This window comes from Penicillium nucicola (genome assembly GCF_028828085.1).
Source record: "Penicillium nucicola strain IBT 29836 chromosome Unknown utg000005l, whole genome shotgun sequence".
Taxonomy (NCBI): domain Eukaryota; kingdom Fungi; phylum Ascomycota; class Eurotiomycetes; order Eurotiales; family Aspergillaceae; genus Penicillium; species Penicillium nucicola.
In genome coordinates, this window is record NW_026643129.1 from 1,351,454 (window position 1) to 1,370,528 (window position 19,075).

General features: G+C 49.0%; 8 protein-coding genes across 8 annotated transcripts; 5 read left to right on the forward strand and 3 right to left on the reverse strand.

Moving 5' to 3' along the window:
* Positions 1–2,055: 2,055 nt before the first annotated feature.
* On the forward strand, positions 2,056–3,825 carry N7511_005581 (uncharacterized protein; the record flags this gene model as incomplete). Its single annotated transcript, XM_057127958.1, has 2 exons — positions 2,056–2,208; positions 2,260–3,825. 2 exons carry the CDS (start codon positions 2,056–2,058, stop codon positions 3,823–3,825), a joined length of 1,719 nt encoding a protein of 572 aa, XP_056984475.1.
* An 824-nt stretch (positions 3,826–4,649) lies between these two features.
* Positions 4,650–6,047, forward strand: N7511_005582 (uncharacterized protein; the record flags this gene model as incomplete). The annotated part of the gene is made up of 1 exon (XM_057127959.1): positions 4,650–6,047. One exon carries the CDS (start codon positions 4,650–4,652, stop codon positions 6,045–6,047), a length of 1,398 nt encoding a protein of 465 aa, XP_056984476.1.
* Positions 6,048–6,595: 548 nt separating this feature from the next.
* On the forward strand, positions 6,596–7,723 carry N7511_005583 (uncharacterized protein; the record flags this gene model as incomplete). Its single annotated transcript, XM_057127960.1, has 1 exon — positions 6,596–7,723. One exon carries the CDS (start codon positions 6,596–6,598, stop codon positions 7,721–7,723), a length of 1,128 nt encoding a protein of 375 aa, XP_056984477.1.
* Positions 7,724–7,839: 116 nt separating this feature from the next.
* N7511_005584 (cation diffusion facilitator family transporter) lies at positions 7,840–9,055 on the reverse strand (the record flags this gene model as incomplete). Its single annotated transcript, XM_057127961.1, has 2 exons — positions 7,840–8,127; positions 8,180–9,055. Coding segments are annotated over 2 exons (1,164 nt in total), but the record flags the coding sequence as incomplete, so codon positions are not given.
* Positions 9,056–11,141: 2,086 nt separating this feature from the next.
* N7511_005585 (uncharacterized protein) lies at positions 11,142–12,797 on the forward strand (the record flags this gene model as incomplete). Its single annotated transcript, XM_057127962.1, has 3 exons — positions 11,142–11,313; positions 11,385–12,095; positions 12,151–12,797. The coding sequence occupies 3 exons, from the start codon at positions 11,142–11,144 to the stop codon at positions 12,795–12,797; spliced, it is 1,530 nt and encodes a 509-aa protein (XP_056984479.1).
* A 492-nt stretch (positions 12,798–13,289) lies between these two features.
* N7511_005586 (DUF4202 domain-containing protein) lies at positions 13,290–13,883 on the forward strand (the record flags this gene model as incomplete). Its single annotated transcript, XM_057127963.1, has 1 exon — positions 13,290–13,883. One exon carries the CDS (start codon positions 13,290–13,292, stop codon positions 13,881–13,883), a length of 594 nt encoding a protein of 197 aa, XP_056984480.1.
* A 255-nt stretch (positions 13,884–14,138) lies between these two features.
* N7511_005587 (VIT1/CCC1 transporter family protein) lies at positions 14,139–15,174 on the reverse strand (the record flags this gene model as incomplete). Its single annotated transcript, XM_057127964.1, has 3 exons — positions 14,139–14,646; positions 14,708–15,050; positions 15,111–15,174. 3 exons carry the CDS (start codon positions 15,172–15,174, stop codon positions 14,139–14,141), a joined length of 915 nt encoding a protein of 304 aa, XP_056984481.1.
* A 1,411-nt stretch (positions 15,175–16,585) lies between these two features.
* Positions 16,586–18,898, reverse strand: N7511_005588 (putative G-patch domain protein (TFIP11); the record flags this gene model as incomplete). The annotated part of the gene is made up of 1 exon (XM_057127965.1): positions 16,586–18,898. One exon carries the CDS (start codon positions 18,896–18,898, stop codon positions 16,586–16,588), a length of 2,313 nt encoding a protein of 770 aa, XP_056984482.1.
* Between the last annotated feature and the right edge of the window lie 177 nt (positions 18,899–19,075).

The following is a 19,075-nucleotide window of genomic DNA, read 5'->3' on the forward strand; positions in this document are numbered from 1 at the left end:
ACCTTGCTCTCATGCAGGTCATGGGCCTATGAAGCCTACGTTGTTTCCCCCCTGATTTCTTTTTTGCCTTGTCTTTTTCCACTTCTCAGTACATGTTGCATCACGGTGCTGGATATACCCGGCTTTCATCAATCGGCGTTTTTGGCAGGGTGGGAAACAAAGTTATCCAAAATGGATATGATCAATTGCTTTTACGTTGCACGGTCTGTTTCTTTTCACCTCGTCCTTTTGTTATTTTTTTTTCGCGCACAGCTATTCGAGATGTCCATTGTTGTAATGGTTGGTTGTTTCTTTGCCGCAAACGGTGTTGTATTATGCTTGGTTCTTTTTTATTCTTTTTTTAACCTGTTCCGCCGACATACTGGATGGACTGCTGTGTTCATCAATGATTATTAGGAGTGTCACAGTCACCCCTCGATGTTTTTATTGGTTTTTACCTTCGGGACTTATGTCTTGACGGCGTGGAGATTTCATTCTGCGATGTCGGCACTAGTCCGCCAGAAGAGCTAGTCAATTGATTCAATAGATGACTTGAAATTCCCCTTGTAGACTGTAGATGGAGAAATGAATGCGAGGTGTGTGCCAAGTCCAACAGTAAGTTGCAAACACAACCCTTGGGGAGGGAGATATCTCCATTTCATATAGCTGTCGACAGCCCCCAAGCACTCTAATCTTCTCCCGATCAACAGCCAAGAACCAAAATAGCCTGACCCTTAACCCCGACGTTAAATCACCGCATAATTTTACCGATTCAAGAAAACTCCCGGGTGGTTTTCGGGCCCAGATCCGCTGCCTCAAACCGGCCTCGAGAACAAACAGAACATCCCCAAGAAAGAGGCTTGGAGGCTGACACTCTCGGCGACGCCGACCTCGTAAGGAAGAAAGAAAAAAAAAAGTAAGCTCAAGCCCAAACCTCCGCCAGCCACATCCAGAAATGCCAACCCAGCACCAACTCTACACACCACACTAACGCGGTCAAATCAAACATGCAGCAATGCCCCAATCACACATCCCTTCAAGGATCCACTTCCAACTCCCTGCCAACTCACAGTTTCCAACAGTAGAAGTAGCGATTTTGCGACTAGCACCGATTGGCTGTCAATCGGACTCCTGCAGCCGCCGATTGGGCGGTAACTATTTGTTTACCCGGGATTTGATGCGCTCAATGCTCACATCTCACATCTCATCTCTCCAGGGTCTCTGCGTCAGCACCAGCTGGGATCAGACATGGGGTGTCAAATCGTGAGGCTTGATTCGGTCCGATCTGGCTAGGCGCGAGGTTGTGAGCTGTTTGGTGTGGGCTCACGGAGATAGCCGAGTTTCGACATTCGGAAGAGTCCAAGTTGAGGCTTGATTCTACAGTTTGAGATGGTGGAGCTTGGGAGATGATTTGAGACACTTTGGCTTCTTTGTTTCCACTGTGGGTTCTCTGGCTGATGGTATTGAGATCGGTGTGTTGCCGAATACAGTAAGTTGGGATGCCTCGTTTCGAGGTATGCAAACAACGACATACATCTAGATTTATTACATACTTGATACTTTGTTTCACCCGAGGCGCCTAGAAATCTCAAACGATTCAGCTGTCGATTTTTGAAATGTACTGATTCAAGACTGGGAAAATCTACTTGAGTGGCATTTGCCGAGACTAGTGCAGCACAGAGACGCCACACAGCGATACGAAGTTCCTTCGAGCTGATCTACTGACTGTACTTGTCTAACGTCGGGTAGACAGCCAACTTCTGGCAGGCAAGCCATGTGTACTGTACAGTCTTGAACGCTTAAGCCCAACCAAGCTTTGATCCCTCCAGTCCCGTGCACGGATTTACGTCAGTATTGATGCCGAGCCGCATGGAGTTCAGGCGGTGCATGGACAAGTATGGCCCAAGGGTTTCTCTTTGGCGCGGAGGGAGCGATAAGCGATCAGCCTGGAATTTGGGTTGTGAAGGTATATACGCGACGAGAGGTTATTTTGGTGGTTGTGGGATCTATAAGAGTTTGTGTGTTCCTCGGGTTGTATAGACTAAATAACTGTGGTTGATCGGGTCTGTCTATCAAATGGCTTCCTCGGAAAAGACTGCGATTGTAAGTGTGCAGGATGATGGAGATAAGTTTCGTCCAAACTGGCAGCTCAAGTGTATCTTTGGCGTGGTTGGGTTGCTGAACTTCGTGGCTGCTTTGGATGCTACATCTATATCAGTTTCACTTCCAGTGCGTACATTCTCTTCGATGATCTGCTCGGCACTAACATACCCTAACTAGATTATATCCAATGATCTCGGTGGAACAGCCACGGAAGCCTTCTGGGCAGGAACGTCATTCCTTCTGACATCCTGCGTATGCCAACCTCTTTTCTCTCTATCATCCGATATCTTTGGACGCAAGATCGCGCTCTGGGTCGCTGTCCTGGCCTTCACAGCTGGCTCGATCACCGCCGCTCTTTCTCGCGCATTTGCTCAAATGCTGGTCGGTCGATCGATCCAGGGTATTGGCGGAGGTGGTATCATGGCTTTGACCGAGGTCCTGATCGCAGACCTGATCCCACTCAAGGAACGAGGCAAATGGTTCAGCATCCGCTCTGGGACTTGGGCTTTAGGAACAGTCATCGGCCCTCTGATGGGTGGAGGATTTGCTGAATCGTCTGCTTCCTGGCGGTGGATCTTCTGGATCAACCTGCCGTTCTGTGGTCTGGGACTAGTACTCGTTCCTATTTTCCTCAGGCTAAAGAAGGAGCCTGCTTCGTTGCGCCAAAGTCTCGTTCAAGTCGACTATGTGGGATGTGTGTTGTTTGTCGCCTCACTGACTTCTTTCTTGATCCCGTTAACATGGGGAGGAGTCATGTACTCATGGAGTTCCTGGCACACATTGGTACCACTGATTCTCGGTATCGCTGGTCTGATTGCTTTCTCTCTTTATGAGGCTCTGGTAGCTTCCCACCCTCTCATCCCAATCGTCATTTTCAGCAACCGAACAGTCTCGGCGAATTATGCTGGCTGTTTCCTCCACGGCATCATACTGTGGTCCATCGTCTATTACTTACCTCTGTACTACGAAGGTGTCCTCGGCTACAGCCCAGTCATCGCAGGTGTTGGCGTCTTCCCCGAGTGTCTCACAGTAGCCCCGATCTCTGTGATTGTTGGCATCACAGCGGCGAAAACAGGCAGTTACCGATGGGCCTTGTGGTCTGGATGGCCTCTTTCCGCCCTGGGACTGGGAGTCCTGTACCTTCTCGACCCACAAACAAGCGTTGTGAAGTGGATTTTCCTCAACCTAGTCCCAGGAGTCGGGTTGGGTATCCTATACCCCTCTGTGATGCTAGCTGTACAGGCCGCCGCCAACCGTGAATATCTGTCCATCTCGGTGACCATGACCTCTTTCTTCCGAGTACTGGGTCAAGCCATCGGCGTCGCTATTGGCGGCGTTGTTTTCCAAAACCGCATCAAGGCCGAGTTCCACAGTCATCCCGAGCTAGGTCGCACGGCGGAGGCGTATGCGCAGGATGCGTCAAGCTTGGTTCAGTATATCAAGTCGCTACCTGTTCACTCAGATGAACGACATTTGATCGAGAGCCTCTATTCCAAGGCGCTGTCGATTGTTTGGGCTGTAATGTGTGGTGTTGCTGTGCTTGGGTTATTGACTAGTCTCCTGAGCAAGGCTTATACCATGAACCAGGCTTTCAACTCCAATCAGGGTCTCCAGTCTCCGATGCCGGACACTGCTAATGTTGATGTCGAGGCAACTATGCCTCATCCTGAGTCCAGACCGGATTCTCGTGTTTCTGATGCCCCTACTGCCGTGGAGATTCCCCGGGGGCTGAAATCGTTTTAATTTTTCTTTTGTTATGGTGGTTTAATGTTTATTATAGACTTGGATATGTTCAAATGTTGGGAGGTTTTTATTTATTGGCGAGAAAAGAGAAAATACTTCAGCATTGAACGGTGTCCTTTTTTTCCTCAGCCCTGATTGCCAACACCTGCCGAACAACCCTGGCCCCGTTTGAAATCAATCCACGTACAGTAGTTCTTGAAGACCCAAGAGCGAGAGAAGAAAGCGCTAGCCAATGCAGCCACCTGCAATAGTTGAGAAAATGCAGTAGTCCCCCACATCAACTTGAGGCTATTGTAGCCGACCAGATCAGGCATTTTGTATTCCTGCGAATAGTTAACGCTATTCACAGATCTCTGCGGTCATGACCTCCCACTTCTATAAATATGACTCCCCATTCCGCCTGGCAAACTGACCCAATAGTCAGGAATTCTCAGGAATGTGCCAAGGGACAAAAGGACCCTAGTCATGCGTGGCGGGTCTGTGGGGGACTTCTCAGCCCTCAGCTGCACATTTACCGTGACCGTTGCAGTTCCACTCATGTCAAAGTCAGAGTCGCTGACATTTCCAAGCCAATGACACGAAACTCCCTAGGCTCCAATCTCAAAGAATTATTCCCTTGCCCATGCCAATGTCGGAGCTAGTATGCCGTCACACAGCATATCAGCCACTGAAACAGCTGCTATTCATGATCATGCGGGTCAATAGGTTCGCTAGATGCTGTCACACTGGCTCGTGCCCTGCAGAAATGTGACGGTAGCTATATAAAAGTGCAGACGCTGTCTCTACACCCACTTCCACCACCCCTATCTTTGTGCTTACACACGATGCCTTCACCAATTCCCCAGCCTCCGGGGCTTCCAATTGTTGGAAACCTCTTTGATATGGATGCCAAGAATGTCTGGGCTTCTCTCAACAAGCTAGCTGCAGAGCATGGTAGCAAAGGCATTTTCAAAATCACAGTTCTAGGCAAGCAACTTATCTTCATCACAAGCGCGGCCCTTCTGGAGGAGATCTGCGACGAGAAGCGCTTCCAGAAATGCATTACCGGCGCCATGTTTGAGATCCGCCATCTTGCACACGATAGTCTCTTCACTGCGTATGCCACAGAGGAAAGCTGGGGAATCGCACATCGCATCATGGCCCCCTTTGTCCTACCCGGAGCTGTCAAAGAGATGCACGACGATATCTCGGCGACATTAGACGACTTGATTCAGAAGTGGACTTCGACTGACGGTACCCCAAAGCGCGTGGATGTGACCAATGACTTGGACCGGCTGAACCATGCGGCCAATGTACAATGTTTCTTCAGTCAGCGCGTGGACTGTGTCTTAGGAACAGAGCCCCCAGCCATCAAAGCCATGATTGACACAACTTTTGAAGCTGTTCGCCGGCCTTCACGCCCAAAACTTCTTACCTGGCTCTGGTACCAGAAGACCTTCGACAAGGATATCAAGATCTCTCGTGACTATTGTGCGCAAATAATTGCCAACCGACGTAACAACCCAGTCGAAAAGAACGACCTTCTCCATGCCCTAATTAACGGCAAAGATCCGCAGACTGGGGAAACCCTACCAGACGACAGGATCATTGACGAGATAATCAACATTTTCATCGGCAGCGCGACCTGTCCTAACCTAGTCAGCTTCGCTCTATACTACCTAGCGAAGAACTCCGACACAATGCTGCGCGCCCGAAAGGAACTAGACGCTGTAGTCGGTCCCACCAGCCCCCTCGAGCACCATCATCTCTCGGAATTACCCTACTGCGAAGCCGTCCTCCGAGAAACATTGCGTCTCTGCGCCACAGCCCCAGGCCTCAATATCGAGTCTCTGCCATCCATCCAAGGACCAGTTCTCCTCGCAGGAGGAGAGTACGAACTACCGAAAGGCCAACCAGTGCTTGCAATTCTGTCCGCCGTCAATCGAGACCCCACTGTCTTTGAGAACCCCAATGCATTCAAACCGGAGCGCATGCTCGGCGAGGCATATGATCGACTCCCTGTTGGAGTCAAGAAGGGCTTTGGGAATGGCAAGCGCTCTTGCTATGGCACCCATTATGCTTGGGAGTGGTCGCTTCATACGCTCGTGGGCATTATTCAAAAGGTCGATTTTGAGTTGGCGGATAAGGCGTATTCACTTGATATCCAAGGGAAGAATTTTAATGGTGCTTTCAGTGTGAAGCCGTATGGGATGTTTGCGATAACTAAGAAGAGGGAAGGTTGATTTGGATATATGCAGCTATGTCTGGCGAGTGATAGTTATTAGCTATTCGAGATTTGCGGCTTTTGTACTGCTGCGGTTATGAATTAGTCGTTTATGGCCATATCAATTGATAACGAGTTTCTGCTATTTCATATTGCATTGTCAAGAGCATATAACACCCAATGTAATAAGCAAGTTCTATAGTTCTGCTCAGGCTCACCCAAGAGCCTCGTCCAGGGCTGTGGTGGAGACCTCGGAATCCAATTAGAGTGTTTTGTCTGAACATTTGTACCTGGGAAGTAATTGAAATTGTAAGCGGAATACATTATCTGCAGGCCCTGGGAACGACAAAAATTATTCTTCGATGTGGTCTATGCATTGGGCAAGGATCCAGCAATTCTATGCGTCTCTACATGCAGTTGGCCGATATGCTGCCCCTGACCGCCTACCCAGATCTGTTAGCCGCTCTTGCTGTCTCGTGATCGTCGTCTTGACCCACAGGTTGTCATTGCCTTTGTCGAGGTCACCAGTTACCAACCATTCAACAACTTCATCTATCAGAGCTAAACATGTATTCCTCAACGTCAGGCCAAGCGCCAAGCCAGGTTTTCCGGTCAAATAAGCGGCGAAAAGTTGTTCCTATGATTGATTCCAACATGATCGAGCCACTAAAACGTTTTCCGGATATCCTCACTGATATGAATAGCGATGACCCTGTCATCCGATCTCGTGCGGCCGCACAGCTTACAGTATTATCTCCTTTGATGCAACAACTCGCCTTTGCAAAGAACCCCGTCGGCGTCCATTATGCTGCAAGGGATTTCAAAACCCTCGAAGAGGCCTGCACTATTTTAGAGATCACACATAATCCGATGGATCTTTGGAATAGGCAAGATATCGATAACTCTCCCTCAGCTAACCTCTCCCCTGATGTGGACAATGTTATTCACCAACTCCAAGTCTCTCAATACCACACAATCAATAACTCGGAAGCTTCTGTACGCGTCGTTGTCGAGCTACTTATTCTTGACCGGCTTCATCATCTTTCTGACAAAGGGTCGCTTGAACATCTTCATCTCTATCCGGAGGTGGATGTCAATCTTTTACGTGGAAATACGTACATCACTGGCCGTGCCGATTGGCTCCTTTGCCATGATGACCCCCAATACGGTATTGATTCGGCGTTGATTGCTGTAGAGGCTAAGCGGAGTTGCGAGTTACTCTCTGCCGACCGTCAAATAGCTACCTATCTCGCAGCTATACAGGACTGTCGGACTAAAATCAAAAAGATCCATGCTATTGCTTTCGGAATCACGACTGACAGTACTAGATATATGTTCTGGTTTATGGACTCGGAACGGCGGCTCTTTTCTTCTGTGATTTTCGATTGGCGTCTTGATAAGGCCAAAATTATCATGTGGCTCGATAAAATGCTCGCCGAGGCGATTGCGGCCTCCCCACTAACAACGCCAACTCTACGACGGAATGTCTCTCTACGTAACTGGGAGAAAGACTTTCGACGGCGTCAGCTTTTGAGTTCTGGATCAGACGATTCAATTGTAACTGAGGGACTTCCGTTCGATATCAGTGTTCCAGACTCGGGCCAGCTTATCGGGCCTGCATGGTACCAAGGACGAAAGGTCATGGTCATCGAATATGATGAAGAGGACGAAGAGAATTGTGCTGTTGAGGATTGATGTCGCTCAGAACTGGAACACATTTAAGGAATGATCCTATGCTTAGATGTTGTATTGTTATAATCCTTGCTCTTTCATTAACAGTGCAGCCAGCACAAGATACCAATATATTATACTACAGCTCCATTCGGGTCATGCTTTTGGGTTTTGGTCCATAAACGTTTGATCAAAGCTCTGATAGAGTGGCCCGATCCACCTAAATCATAAAGCGGCCTATGTTCCTCGTTTATATCATGCTCATAGTCATAATCGACATGCACAAAGGCCCTTTCAACATCCGCAAGACCTTCCAGCTTTCGCTGCAGGGCCTGGCTTACATCATGAGATTCTCGAAGCTTAGTCTCCGGGTCCATGACAATATCAACCTCGACATAGAGCTGCTGACCAGAATGATAAGCGCGACACTGCAAAGGATCAGCCACTACTCAGGATAAGATTAGCCACTTGAAGACTCACCGTATCAACCTTCTGTATCCTCTGATCATGAGTCAAAGCAACATAAATGCACTTGTTGACAAATTCACGTGGAGCACACTTCCCCACGATTAACCACACATTCTCAAAAGCCGTCGATGTCCAAGAGAACAAAATCAACAGCGCAATGCAGCAAGCGCCAACAGGATCAAGGTACCAAACGAACCGATCACCAACAATAGACATGATCAATCCGAACCCGTTAACAGCAAGATCATTGCGGTGATCAATATAGAATACATGAGCTGCTGGGTACCGGCGCAAGCTGTAGCAATACAGGAACAGGCAAAATTTCGAGAAGATAGCAACACCCACACATATAATCGGGACAAGTTTCAACTGTTCCGACTCGGTCTTTCCGCCGGCGAGCGACTTGGCCGATTCGATGATCAACTCGATTGCCACAATAGTCATTAACGCGCAGAACATGATGACACCCATTGTTTCAACACGACGACGTCCAACAGGGTACTTGTATGGCTTTGGTCGGGAGGACATGCGTGATGTGACGAGCATGACTATCGACGAGACGAGGTCCATGAAGGCGTCGGCGGCGGTGGCGAAGAGTGCCAGGGAGCCTGTAGAAACGGCGGCGTACAGTTGAATGACGAAGAGGCAGAAGTTGACGACGAAGCTGGCGCGCACGGCGAGTTTTACTTTGCCGCCATTCTGGGCTTCATCTTCGGCTTTGAGGCGTTCTTCGTCGCCACTGGAGAGGAACCCTTCGATCATCTCATTTTGCTCTTTGTAAAAGCCGTTGAGCTTTTCATCGTCGCCGAAACTTGGGACCCAATTTCGTTTTTGTTCGGTTATTTCGATTTTATATTGTTTGAGGTTGAGAGGGTCGTCTTCTGTCATTTTGAGTAGCTGGTCCTGGGACTATTATTGAGTAGCAGCCAGAAAGATCAGATAAGAGCGAGAAGAAAAAAACCTTAACTTTGATCCAGGACTTAAGGGGTACTGATCGATCTGATACCAAGGCCAAGACTATCGTGCCAAGATATCCGGTGTCCGGAACACTCTCAGCGCCTTGGCGTGGTGGCAGTGCCTGCACACATTATCTTGGCATCATTGAATTGGCGAGTGATATGCGAGTGTTGGGATCATAATTGGGATGTCTCACGCCAGAGTGGGAAAGTATTGATCATCGGAATATACTCAAGTAGCAAAATTATATACCGCTCAACCTGCCAAGATCCCTAAGGGCCAACAGCGTTCATGTACTCCTTCAGGAGCTTATTGCCGAAGCATTTTTCTCTCTCTGATGTGGGACTTGTAAGATTCCGTTGAATTTTCCAAAGTTGTCGGAAATTTGTTTCCTTGACTTTGGTGGCGGCTCAAAGGCGTAATCGGCCCGCTCTTCTATACGAGAAAGCCGAACAATTCAGCCTGAACTACGAGTGAGATCAATTTTCTTTTACTTAGATAGAGCTCCTGGATTACCTAAATGACCCCTAATCTCCATATTAATTCAAGTTACGCAATTGATCATATTTTGTGATGCTGGGTGCTCTTCCTTACACTCTTCTTCGACCTCATATATATACGCATCTCCATTGTATATCGAAGTTTGAGGTTGAATATATATTGACAGTACTACACGTAGTAGGTAATATTGATACATGGAAGATAATCTCATTTTCTTGTACCAGAGCCAAGTTTTAATGAATCAAGCATCTACTTCCAAGATATGCGTTCATCTAATATGCTCCGCAGAAGGAACTAAGTGGCTATTACATAAGTTTTGAAATCTTGTTTTGTAATATTTTGAGGTTATTATTGAGATTTGATTACCTCGTAGAAGCTTCAATGATCAGAGCTGTCAATATACGCTTTATATCTTTTCATAAGAGCGTTCTAACACAGAAGGCAGTTGCCTCAGATTTCTGGGAAGCCCTAATTCGCAGTTCCGATGTAACATACCGCGCGGCAGGACTACAATAATATGAGTTCATAAGTCTCACTTCTTGAAGTAGAGCGACTAGATGACTCAACAAAACAAGGAAAGTCGAGAATTTTAAGGCTGGCCAGACGTCAATGCTTATAAAGATCTCCGGATCTTCCCCAGCCTCGACAAGTTTTTCAGACCAAATGAACTCATACCAACCGTCATATTTACGTCTCAGAAAAGTATATTTCGTACGAATCTGCTATGACCTCTCCCAATAAAGAAAGGGGGAGACAATAGCCAGCGCGGAAATTAAATAAGTTTCCGATTGGCGTAGGGCTAAGCGCGTCAGAAGCCCAGCAGCATCATTCCACGTTATCGCGTCTCGATTTCACGAGTTGCCCAAAACTGACTTTTTGAAATAACAGGTGACGTTGCACGGACAGAGATATACCGATCTGGTTCATAAATCAAGTCACAAAGGAACGAAGCACAAGATAGAAGGTCGTCGTACTCCGTGGGGACTACTCTTCCTTACAGCGTTTCCCCAGAGACAAGGTCTCTGCGAAGTCGATCTATTGCGAATCAAAATGATCAAGGGCATCCATACAGGATCTATTCCAGGATGCGTTAAGCTAGATCCAGGCAACTGCGGGAAAGATCCCCGCGGCCAAAGGTGAGGAGCTATGAACATTCTTCAAGCACCGAGCTTGCCAAACCCCTGAAAGCTCTTCCTTCCAATCAACACGCTTTATCAGGCATGCTTGACAAGCGTGTACACTGCAAAGCTCTTGGATCTGAGCTAACGAAGAAAAATTGTCCGGTGATCGGATCATTTGACTTTTCACCCTACATTCCAACTCCTTAGCTACAGCTGTAACCCTACCCGGAAAGCTCACGTCCTAGCTATATGGCAGGAATGTAGAGGCGGGTTACTATTCGGAGGTTTTTTTTGACAATTAGTCTTTAGCCTTTAAATAAATCGAGCTTGACAGCTCCAGTGGTTCGGTTCTCGGAGCTTTTTTTTAATCGAGATCTTTTTGCCCTGCCGACATCATGGCAGCCTCTTCGGAACCTAAGGTGGTTTTGCAGAACAATACTAACAAGAGCTGGATGAAAGATCGTGGTTTGCGAAAGTTGAACCTTGGTATTGGGTTTATGCTGTCTGCGTCAGCTACTTCTGGATATTGTGCTAGCATGATCAATGGACTCCTCGTGCTGCCCGAATGTACGATGCCAATCCAATCTGTATATCAAGATGAACCACGCGAACAGCAGGAATGCTAACTATGTCGATAGTCAACAAATTCCTCGGCGGTCTCGAGGCAAATACAAGAGGTCTCATAATCGCAGCTGTCTCACTGGGTTCTTTTCTTTCCTTTATCCCAGGCTCGTACATCGCCGACAACTTTGGCCGACGGATCTGCGTCGCCATCGGCTCAGCTTTAGTAATCACCGGCGGAATAATCCAAATCGCATCTCAGAACCACTGGATCTTCTTCGGTGCACGAGTCCTGGCAGGAATGGGCGTCGGAATCTCACAAACTGCCGCACCACTTCTCATTACCGAATCTGCCCATCCGAGGCAGCGACAGGCCTTCACCGGTCTATACAATGCGCTATGGTTCATTGGATCGATAACGTCGGCGTCGGTCGGATTTGCCAGCCTGTGGGTTGCAGGGAACTGGTCCTGGAAACTGCCGTGTTTGCTGCAGATCTTTTATCCAATCTTCGAGCTTATTGGGTTGTTCTTTGTTCCTGAAAGTCCGAGGTGGCTGGTGTCGAGGGACAGGAAAGACGAGGGCATGGCTATCTTGGCCAAATACCACGCAAACGGTGATGAGACTGATGAATTGGTCGTGGATGAATTTTATCAGATTTGCAAGAGTATCAATGCCGAAGCGGATGTAGATTCGCGGCGGTGGAGCTCTTTCTTCAAGACTCGCGGTGATATGCACCGGCTGTCCATCTGCGTGTTACTCGGTTTCATGCAGGAATGGGCTGGAAACGGTAAGATATCTTCCCATTCTTCTATCAGAATCACTGTGCTGAGACATACTTCTAGGTGTCGTTTCTTACTACCTAGCCCCAATTCTTCAATCTGTGGGTATCTATAACGCATCTCACCAAGCCGCCATCAATATTAGCATGCAAGTATGGAACTTGATGTTTGCGGTCGGTGGAGCAATGGCGGCAGACCGCTACGGACGACGGAAACTATGGCTAATCGCGACAACCTTGATGCTGATCTATCTTGCCGCTGCAACGACCATGTCAGGACTTTTCCAAGAGCTCGGCGTCCTGGAAGCTGGCATAGCAGTTGTCCCCATGCTATTCCTTTTCTGCGCTGGCTACGACATGGCATACATGCCACTGTTCATCGCCTACCCAGCTGAGATCTTACCCTTCCAGCTACGCGCCAAAGGTCTTGCTGTTACGTTGACGACTGATTCCCTTGCTTGCTTTATTAACCAGTTCATGAACCCCGTGGCGTTTGCGACGCTCCACTGGCGGTACTTTATTGTGTACCTGGGATGTCTGATCGTTTTCCTGGTTCTTATCTACCTGTTCTTCCCCGAGACCAAGGGGCTGTCTTTGGAAGAAGTTGCTCGCATCTTTGAGGACAAAGACAAGGGAAAAACTTATGAGGTGGACACCCCTAGCTCGGATGGATCGCAGGAGTTGTTTGCGTTCCCGAAGAGTCGGGCATGATTGTAATTTTGTTTCCGTTGCTTGTTGTAATTACGACATTGCTGGGCTCGACTTGAACAGTTCCCTTGCAGGCTAATCCCCCGCAGGCCACTGATGTTATCTAGGTTTCCTTTGCGGATTGTGCAAAGTATGTGGAATAACATGTCCTATAGATAGATTGTAGAGATCACGCACCATGTTCCTGGTGTCCGTCCAATTTGATCAAGATATATCGCTTTCCAGTATCGTTCGGTTTCATAGTTCTGCCTCCACCAATAATCACATCTAAAAGAAGGCAGAAGATCTATATAGTTCGTCCAATCAGAACCGCCCAGATTACCAGTTCGACTAAACCGAATCCGACCTAGCGGCATAATCTTATCGAAAGCCAAGTTCCCGCAACAACCTCAATCATAAGCCCGAATTGCCCATAAACAGACCAAAAGACTGCGATATATAAAGCAGCTATTGAAACCAAGACAAAACCAAACCCCGCGCAATTAGCCCGCCAAAATGTCCAAATACGACAAATCCCTCTCCCAAATCGACGCAGCCCACTCCGAAGACCCCCGCCAACACGAAACCCCCACCGGCCCAATCCCCTACGAACTACACTATGCGCAAAAAATGACCAAGTACCTGGAAACTCTCAACCCTCACGCCGACGAGCTCCTCCGTCTTGCAATCCGCGCGCAACACCTCCGTCGCTGGGAAGTACCGCGGGACAGCTACCCCATGACGAAAATCGGCTACCACAGCTGGCGCGCGGGGTTACAGCGTCGCCAGGCGGAGATTGTGCAGGGGATTTGTGTTGGGAATGGGTATTCGGTGGAGGAGGCAGAACGGGTTGGAGAGATGGTGAAGAAGACAGATTTGAAGAAGGGGGATGCAGATACGCAGACGCTGGAGGATGTTGCTTGTTTGGTGTTTTTGGATGATCAATTTGATCGGTTTGAGAGGGAGCTTGGAGATGAGGGCAAGATGGTTGATATCTTGCGGAAGACTTGGGGGAAAATGAGTGAGCGCGGACGGGAGGAGGCTTTGAAGATTTCCTTGTCGGATAATGCCGTTAGGTTGGTTGGGATTGCTTTGGGAGGAGATTCTTAGGAATTGAGGGTTCGGTTGGTTTTGTTTATATTGGTTGTTTTTAGATATCCAAGCATGGAGGGAATTGATTAGTCTTGTATTGAAGGTCATTAGACTTGTCGCTATGTTAGATGAGTATGAGTATGAGAAATGGTCGTGAGTGTCATGTAGCTTTTGAAGCTTTCCCTTTCCCCAAACGCCCAGAGCAGAGATGAAACCAGAAAACAGAAACTCCGCATATGCATTGCAGAATCGAATAGCAGCAACGGTATCGACTCATGAACTGCCGGTATCAATCAACTGCACCAACCCAATCGCTGCACCGGCAGCAATACCACCAACACAGCACATTTGAACTCCACCCCAGATACCAGCAAGAACATTGTCACGTCCAGACCAGCCGCGCACAACACAGGTCTTGACATATCCAAATACCAACAGGGTAATGGCCATCACTCCGATACTCCAGTACAAGGCAACCATGACCTGCGAGACGATGAAGTAAGGAATGAGAGGAATGAACCCGCCAATGAAATAACCCAGCGCAAGCGTGATAGCCGAGGTCCAGGCTTGGTTGCAGTCAGGCTTTGTCTCACGGTGGTGGAATGTAAGCAGGAACTCGCAGAGTCGGTCTTGTGAGGCGTGCAGGTCGCGTGTGATATCCTCGATAGCAGAGTCCGAGAGACCATATGGGGCGAAAGTCTCGCGAACCATACACTGAGTTTCTTGCGGATCATTCTGGATTAATTTCTGGGTCTCGCGGACGGTTGTTTGATATGATTCACTGGACTTTGTGTTAGCGTTTGTTTCTTCCGGCTTGATGTCGGATATGGAGGTCGACTTACGCTTCACTCTTGGCACCGACGTATCCTCCTAATCCCATCGAGATAGCACCGGCGGCGAGCTCAGCCAGTCCACCCAGGACGACGACCTTTGTATTTCCTAATGCTGACAGGCCCGCACTTAGGGCAAAGGGAACGGTGAGTCCATCTGAGAGACCGAGGATGGCATCCGAGACGATGCGCGGGTTGATCCTTGAGCGAGTGCTGCTACTGCTTGTTGTGGACTCGTCCTGGCTGGCGTTGCCGAATGTATTGTAGGATCGACAGCTCTGTGACTCAAGGTCTTGATCAGACTCGCCCCGAATGGTCTCGTCGTCATCGATGCGAGCTAGAAGGCGTTGTTTGCCTGGAAGGGGGAGTCAGCATTACTCGTTGAATCTCGATCTCCTGGGTTTCGTTTGCTTACCTGCTGGTAGTCTGTCTGATTCCCGTGTTGGGAAGAGTTTCTGCTTGATGAAGAGGAACGCCATCTTTGTTCCGATGATATGTCACGTTGATTTGGCGCTTTTGAGGGCTCGGAAAGTCAACTCTGGTCTAGATGCTCGGACAAATTGCTTCCACGATATCTCGCAGGCGCTTGAGGTACAGATAGCTCAGTGGCAAGCGGCGTAACTGACGTCAGGGCCAAAGACTGTTAATTACAGAAAGTAAAAGGTCTGAAGGAGAGAGCGACGGACGATAGTCTCCAAGAAATAAGCTCAGGGCAATCGGGGTATTCCAAGAATGGAACTGATATCCGGAAGTAAGAAGATGATTGCAAGTTATCAAAGAACTATGAAGATGGAGAGAAAAAAAAGCTTCTACAAAGATCGGCCTTACAACCCCCCTCTTTAATACACTCTCCTTTCAGTGGCACACCGGTCTCAGCAACCTTCAACAAAACACAGCAGTCCACTTAGTGCAGAGCAAGTCGGAAAAAATGGAAATGCATTCGTCAAGGGGGGGTCTCGGAACCAATCACATTGTCAGCAAAGGTCAGCAAATGTGGTGTTGCAGGACTAGCTGCTGCAGGCGACGCAGTTGAGATGTGTGATGAGAAACGTGAGATGCAGCAACTGCCATTGGTGAATGAAGGGATGCTGACCTTTGTCTGCGTTGTGATTGGCTGGATTTGCTTTCCCGCTGCGGCACTTTTGACACTCTCTGATTGGTCAGATCGGTCGGGCTGAGATGGAGGCGTTTTTAGTTCTTTTGTTTACTTGGACTGAAGGCTTGGGATCTCCATGTTTACGTATATGTTCGTATATCGGCCTCGGTCCGAATTATATTCGGAGTCCGAGGTTTTATGCTTAATTCCGACCTGTCTAGCAACATTCCGTACAAATCAATCATTACATGGAACCCAAGACTTGCAGCAATACTCATCCCATTCCTAGTAGGAGCAGTACTAGTATCAGTACCAGTACTAGTATTAATACTAATCAACCCTGAAGCCGAAGTGCTGGCTAGAAGCAGACGTAAAGCCCGAGTCCGAGTCAAAATCGGACTTAGAGTCGGTGTTAGGGCTATTGGAACAGACTCTGCAGAAGAACTAGACCAAGATCCACCCGTCTTGGCAGAGGCAGAGACGAACTTGGCATCAGCTACCAGAATGAGCTGGGAAGGGAAATGTTGCTGACACCCAGGCACCTGCGTGGGATCAGAGTGGATATCCATGCAGTATGAAGCCACTGGGCAATACTGAGGTGCTTCATTACTCCAGAAAGCTACTTTTGGAACGAAGAGAAGGATAGGCAAAGTTGGACACTGGCTATACTGGCAGTAAATTCATTACAACAGTGACTACTGGAACCTCAAGGTACTAGACAGGAGAATATAAAAGCTGGGCGTCGAAACTCTCTGAAAGATCCATAGTCCTAGAATATGTGCTCGATGATCTGTTTATTTGCCCTCCGCACGATCAACCAACTGATCCTCCAGCCCCATCGGCTCCCAGATCTCCTTGGCTTTTTTATTTTGCACCCAAACCACATCGCCTTGGACAAAGGCCACAACACCACCTTTGCCCGTCGCACTGGCCGTGATACGGAAAAGCGGCTGTCCATTTTGCGGGTGAGCCTCGCGCAACGACAGCATGATAAGTCCTTGCTCCAAACACCAGTTCTCAAGAATGTCCTTGAAGGCGACTTCTTCCACGATAGGGGCCTTGCGGGGTTCAGCAGTTGCTGCTGCGGCGGCGGCGGTGGCTTCGGCAACCCGGTCTTCCCGGGTTGGAAGCTGAGTCTGTGTACTGGTCGGACGGGGAAGTTCTGTACCGGCGCGGTCTCCCAGTTGGGAAGCAAGATCCATGGTCTGAAGACCCTTCTTCCATTCTTCGTCGACGATGGTGAGTTCGTTGACTTCTGCGGGAATCTGAGTGCGCCACCAGGAGAACCAGGCGCCAACTTCCTCGTAGTTCGGGTCGTTCGTGAGCCAGATGTAGAGGATTTCGTGCCACTTCGGGAAGAAGTCGGAGACTAGGAGTAGTCCAATCACATTTGGTTGGAAGAATGGCTTCCAGCGGAGTACATCTTCGAGGACGGTGAGTTCTTGATCTTGTGGATTCACGATGAAATGTTCGCGGAGGTGACGCGCAAGGCGCGGTAGCAGGTGGTTGCGTAGGCACACGTCAAATTCAGACCCGAGCGCATCTCGCCAGAGCTCGATGCCGTCAATTAGTCCCTTGCGTAAACTCCATGTGTCCAACACCACGCGGAACTTCCTCTTTGCGTCAGACATGAGACCTGTGGGCTGTTTGGGGTTTGTGTGTCTATCACCCAAGTGCTGCAGCCATGTGAACAGCCACCAAGGGAACTTGCCGTCTTGCTGGGAAGCACCATGTCGTCGGCTACTCCGGGGTTTCCAATTTTTCAAAGCTACACCCAGTTTCGGAACGACCAATTGGTCGAGGACATTTGCATAGACAAAAGGTGGCACGATCGATTTCCAGGCCACGACCAGCGCGGTTGCCTTGGATGGATCGTAGACGTCCCAGTCATTCAAAAGTGCTGAGCGCACTCGTGGGAGCCAAAGTGTATAGATCATTGTTTCGTAAGGGGACGTGGATGACCGCTTTCGCGGTTCGTCTTTAGTCGGCTGGCGATTGAGAAGGGGCTGGAGACGAGTGAGATTGGAAACGAGGAAGTTTGGATCTTCAAGAGGCTCCCATTCCTCCATCGCCTGCCTGAATAGCGGGTGCAGAGCAGCGACTGCAGTCTCTGGCAGGCGATGTTCGTCAATTGCATCGCTATATTGGGTTTCCATAGCTTCAAGTTTGTCAGTCATCTCATTCAACTTGGATGTGACGCTTTCCTCGTGTTCGAAAAGGTCCAGCTCTTCCACTGCGGCGATTAAGCCCGTTAGATGGTTGACTCGAGATTGATATGCGTCCAGTTCGTCCACGACTTGAGCCTCTTCAAGCTCAATGAACTTCTTCCTCTCGGTCAGACCTTTCCATTCGTCTGCAAATGCTTCTAGATCATTTCGAGCCCTCCGAGCAATCTTCAGTGCTTCTCCTTCCTCCTGGCTGACGAATTCTTGTCTTGACATCAAGCCAGCGGTGGACGTGATAACGCGTTGTTCCTTTCCGGTAGCATCGACAAGCGATTTCAGAACATTGGGCACTTCAAGTCCCTCCATATCATCCTCCATCTCGCGGGCTGTCCGGAACTTGGGCTTAGCCCGCTGGATTGGTGTACCGGTGCCGCTTCGGCTTTGTGTCTTGCGCTCCTCCTTCTTCTTGCGTCGTCGTTGGCGTTCATCTTCGGAACTGTCTTCGAGGATCTCGCCCTTTTGAGCGGCTGTTCGTCGCTCTTCCTCGCGGGTTTTTTTCGACTTTTCGCTGACTGCGCCTAAACCCGCACCCTGTGGGCGCGCTTGAACTTCGATCGGGTTGACAATACCCTGACCAGTAGTTCCAAGACCTTGTCCCTCCTTGTAACCCATCTTTGCCATCATGCGCGCTGCAAAAGAGTTTCCGCCTCCTCCCATGCCTCCTCTGCCTCCCCGCGACGCGCCTCCGCCTCGTGTGTTGGACATGTTGTTGCGCGGGTTTCGATTTCCACTGCCTAACCCGCCCATCGATGGGGGTGACTCAGATCGGGAGGCAGCTCTTGCGAATCCCTTGAAGCCGTTTGTGGGAGGCGCATCATCTTCAGAGCTCATATCGGCGTCAGCGACTTTGCGCTTTTGGCCAGCGTATGAAGGCGACTCCATTTCCTCAGGGGGTCATTGGCAATAATGAGCCAAGACAAAGTTCCCCGTATCAATAACCGTGTCGTGGTAAGCAAGTAGTGCTCTAGAAAGATCAGAAGCAAAGCGAAGCTCATGAAATTCACGTGGAGATCCGGGGCCGGAAGAACCAATCCCGGACGAAAACAAGATGACGTTAAG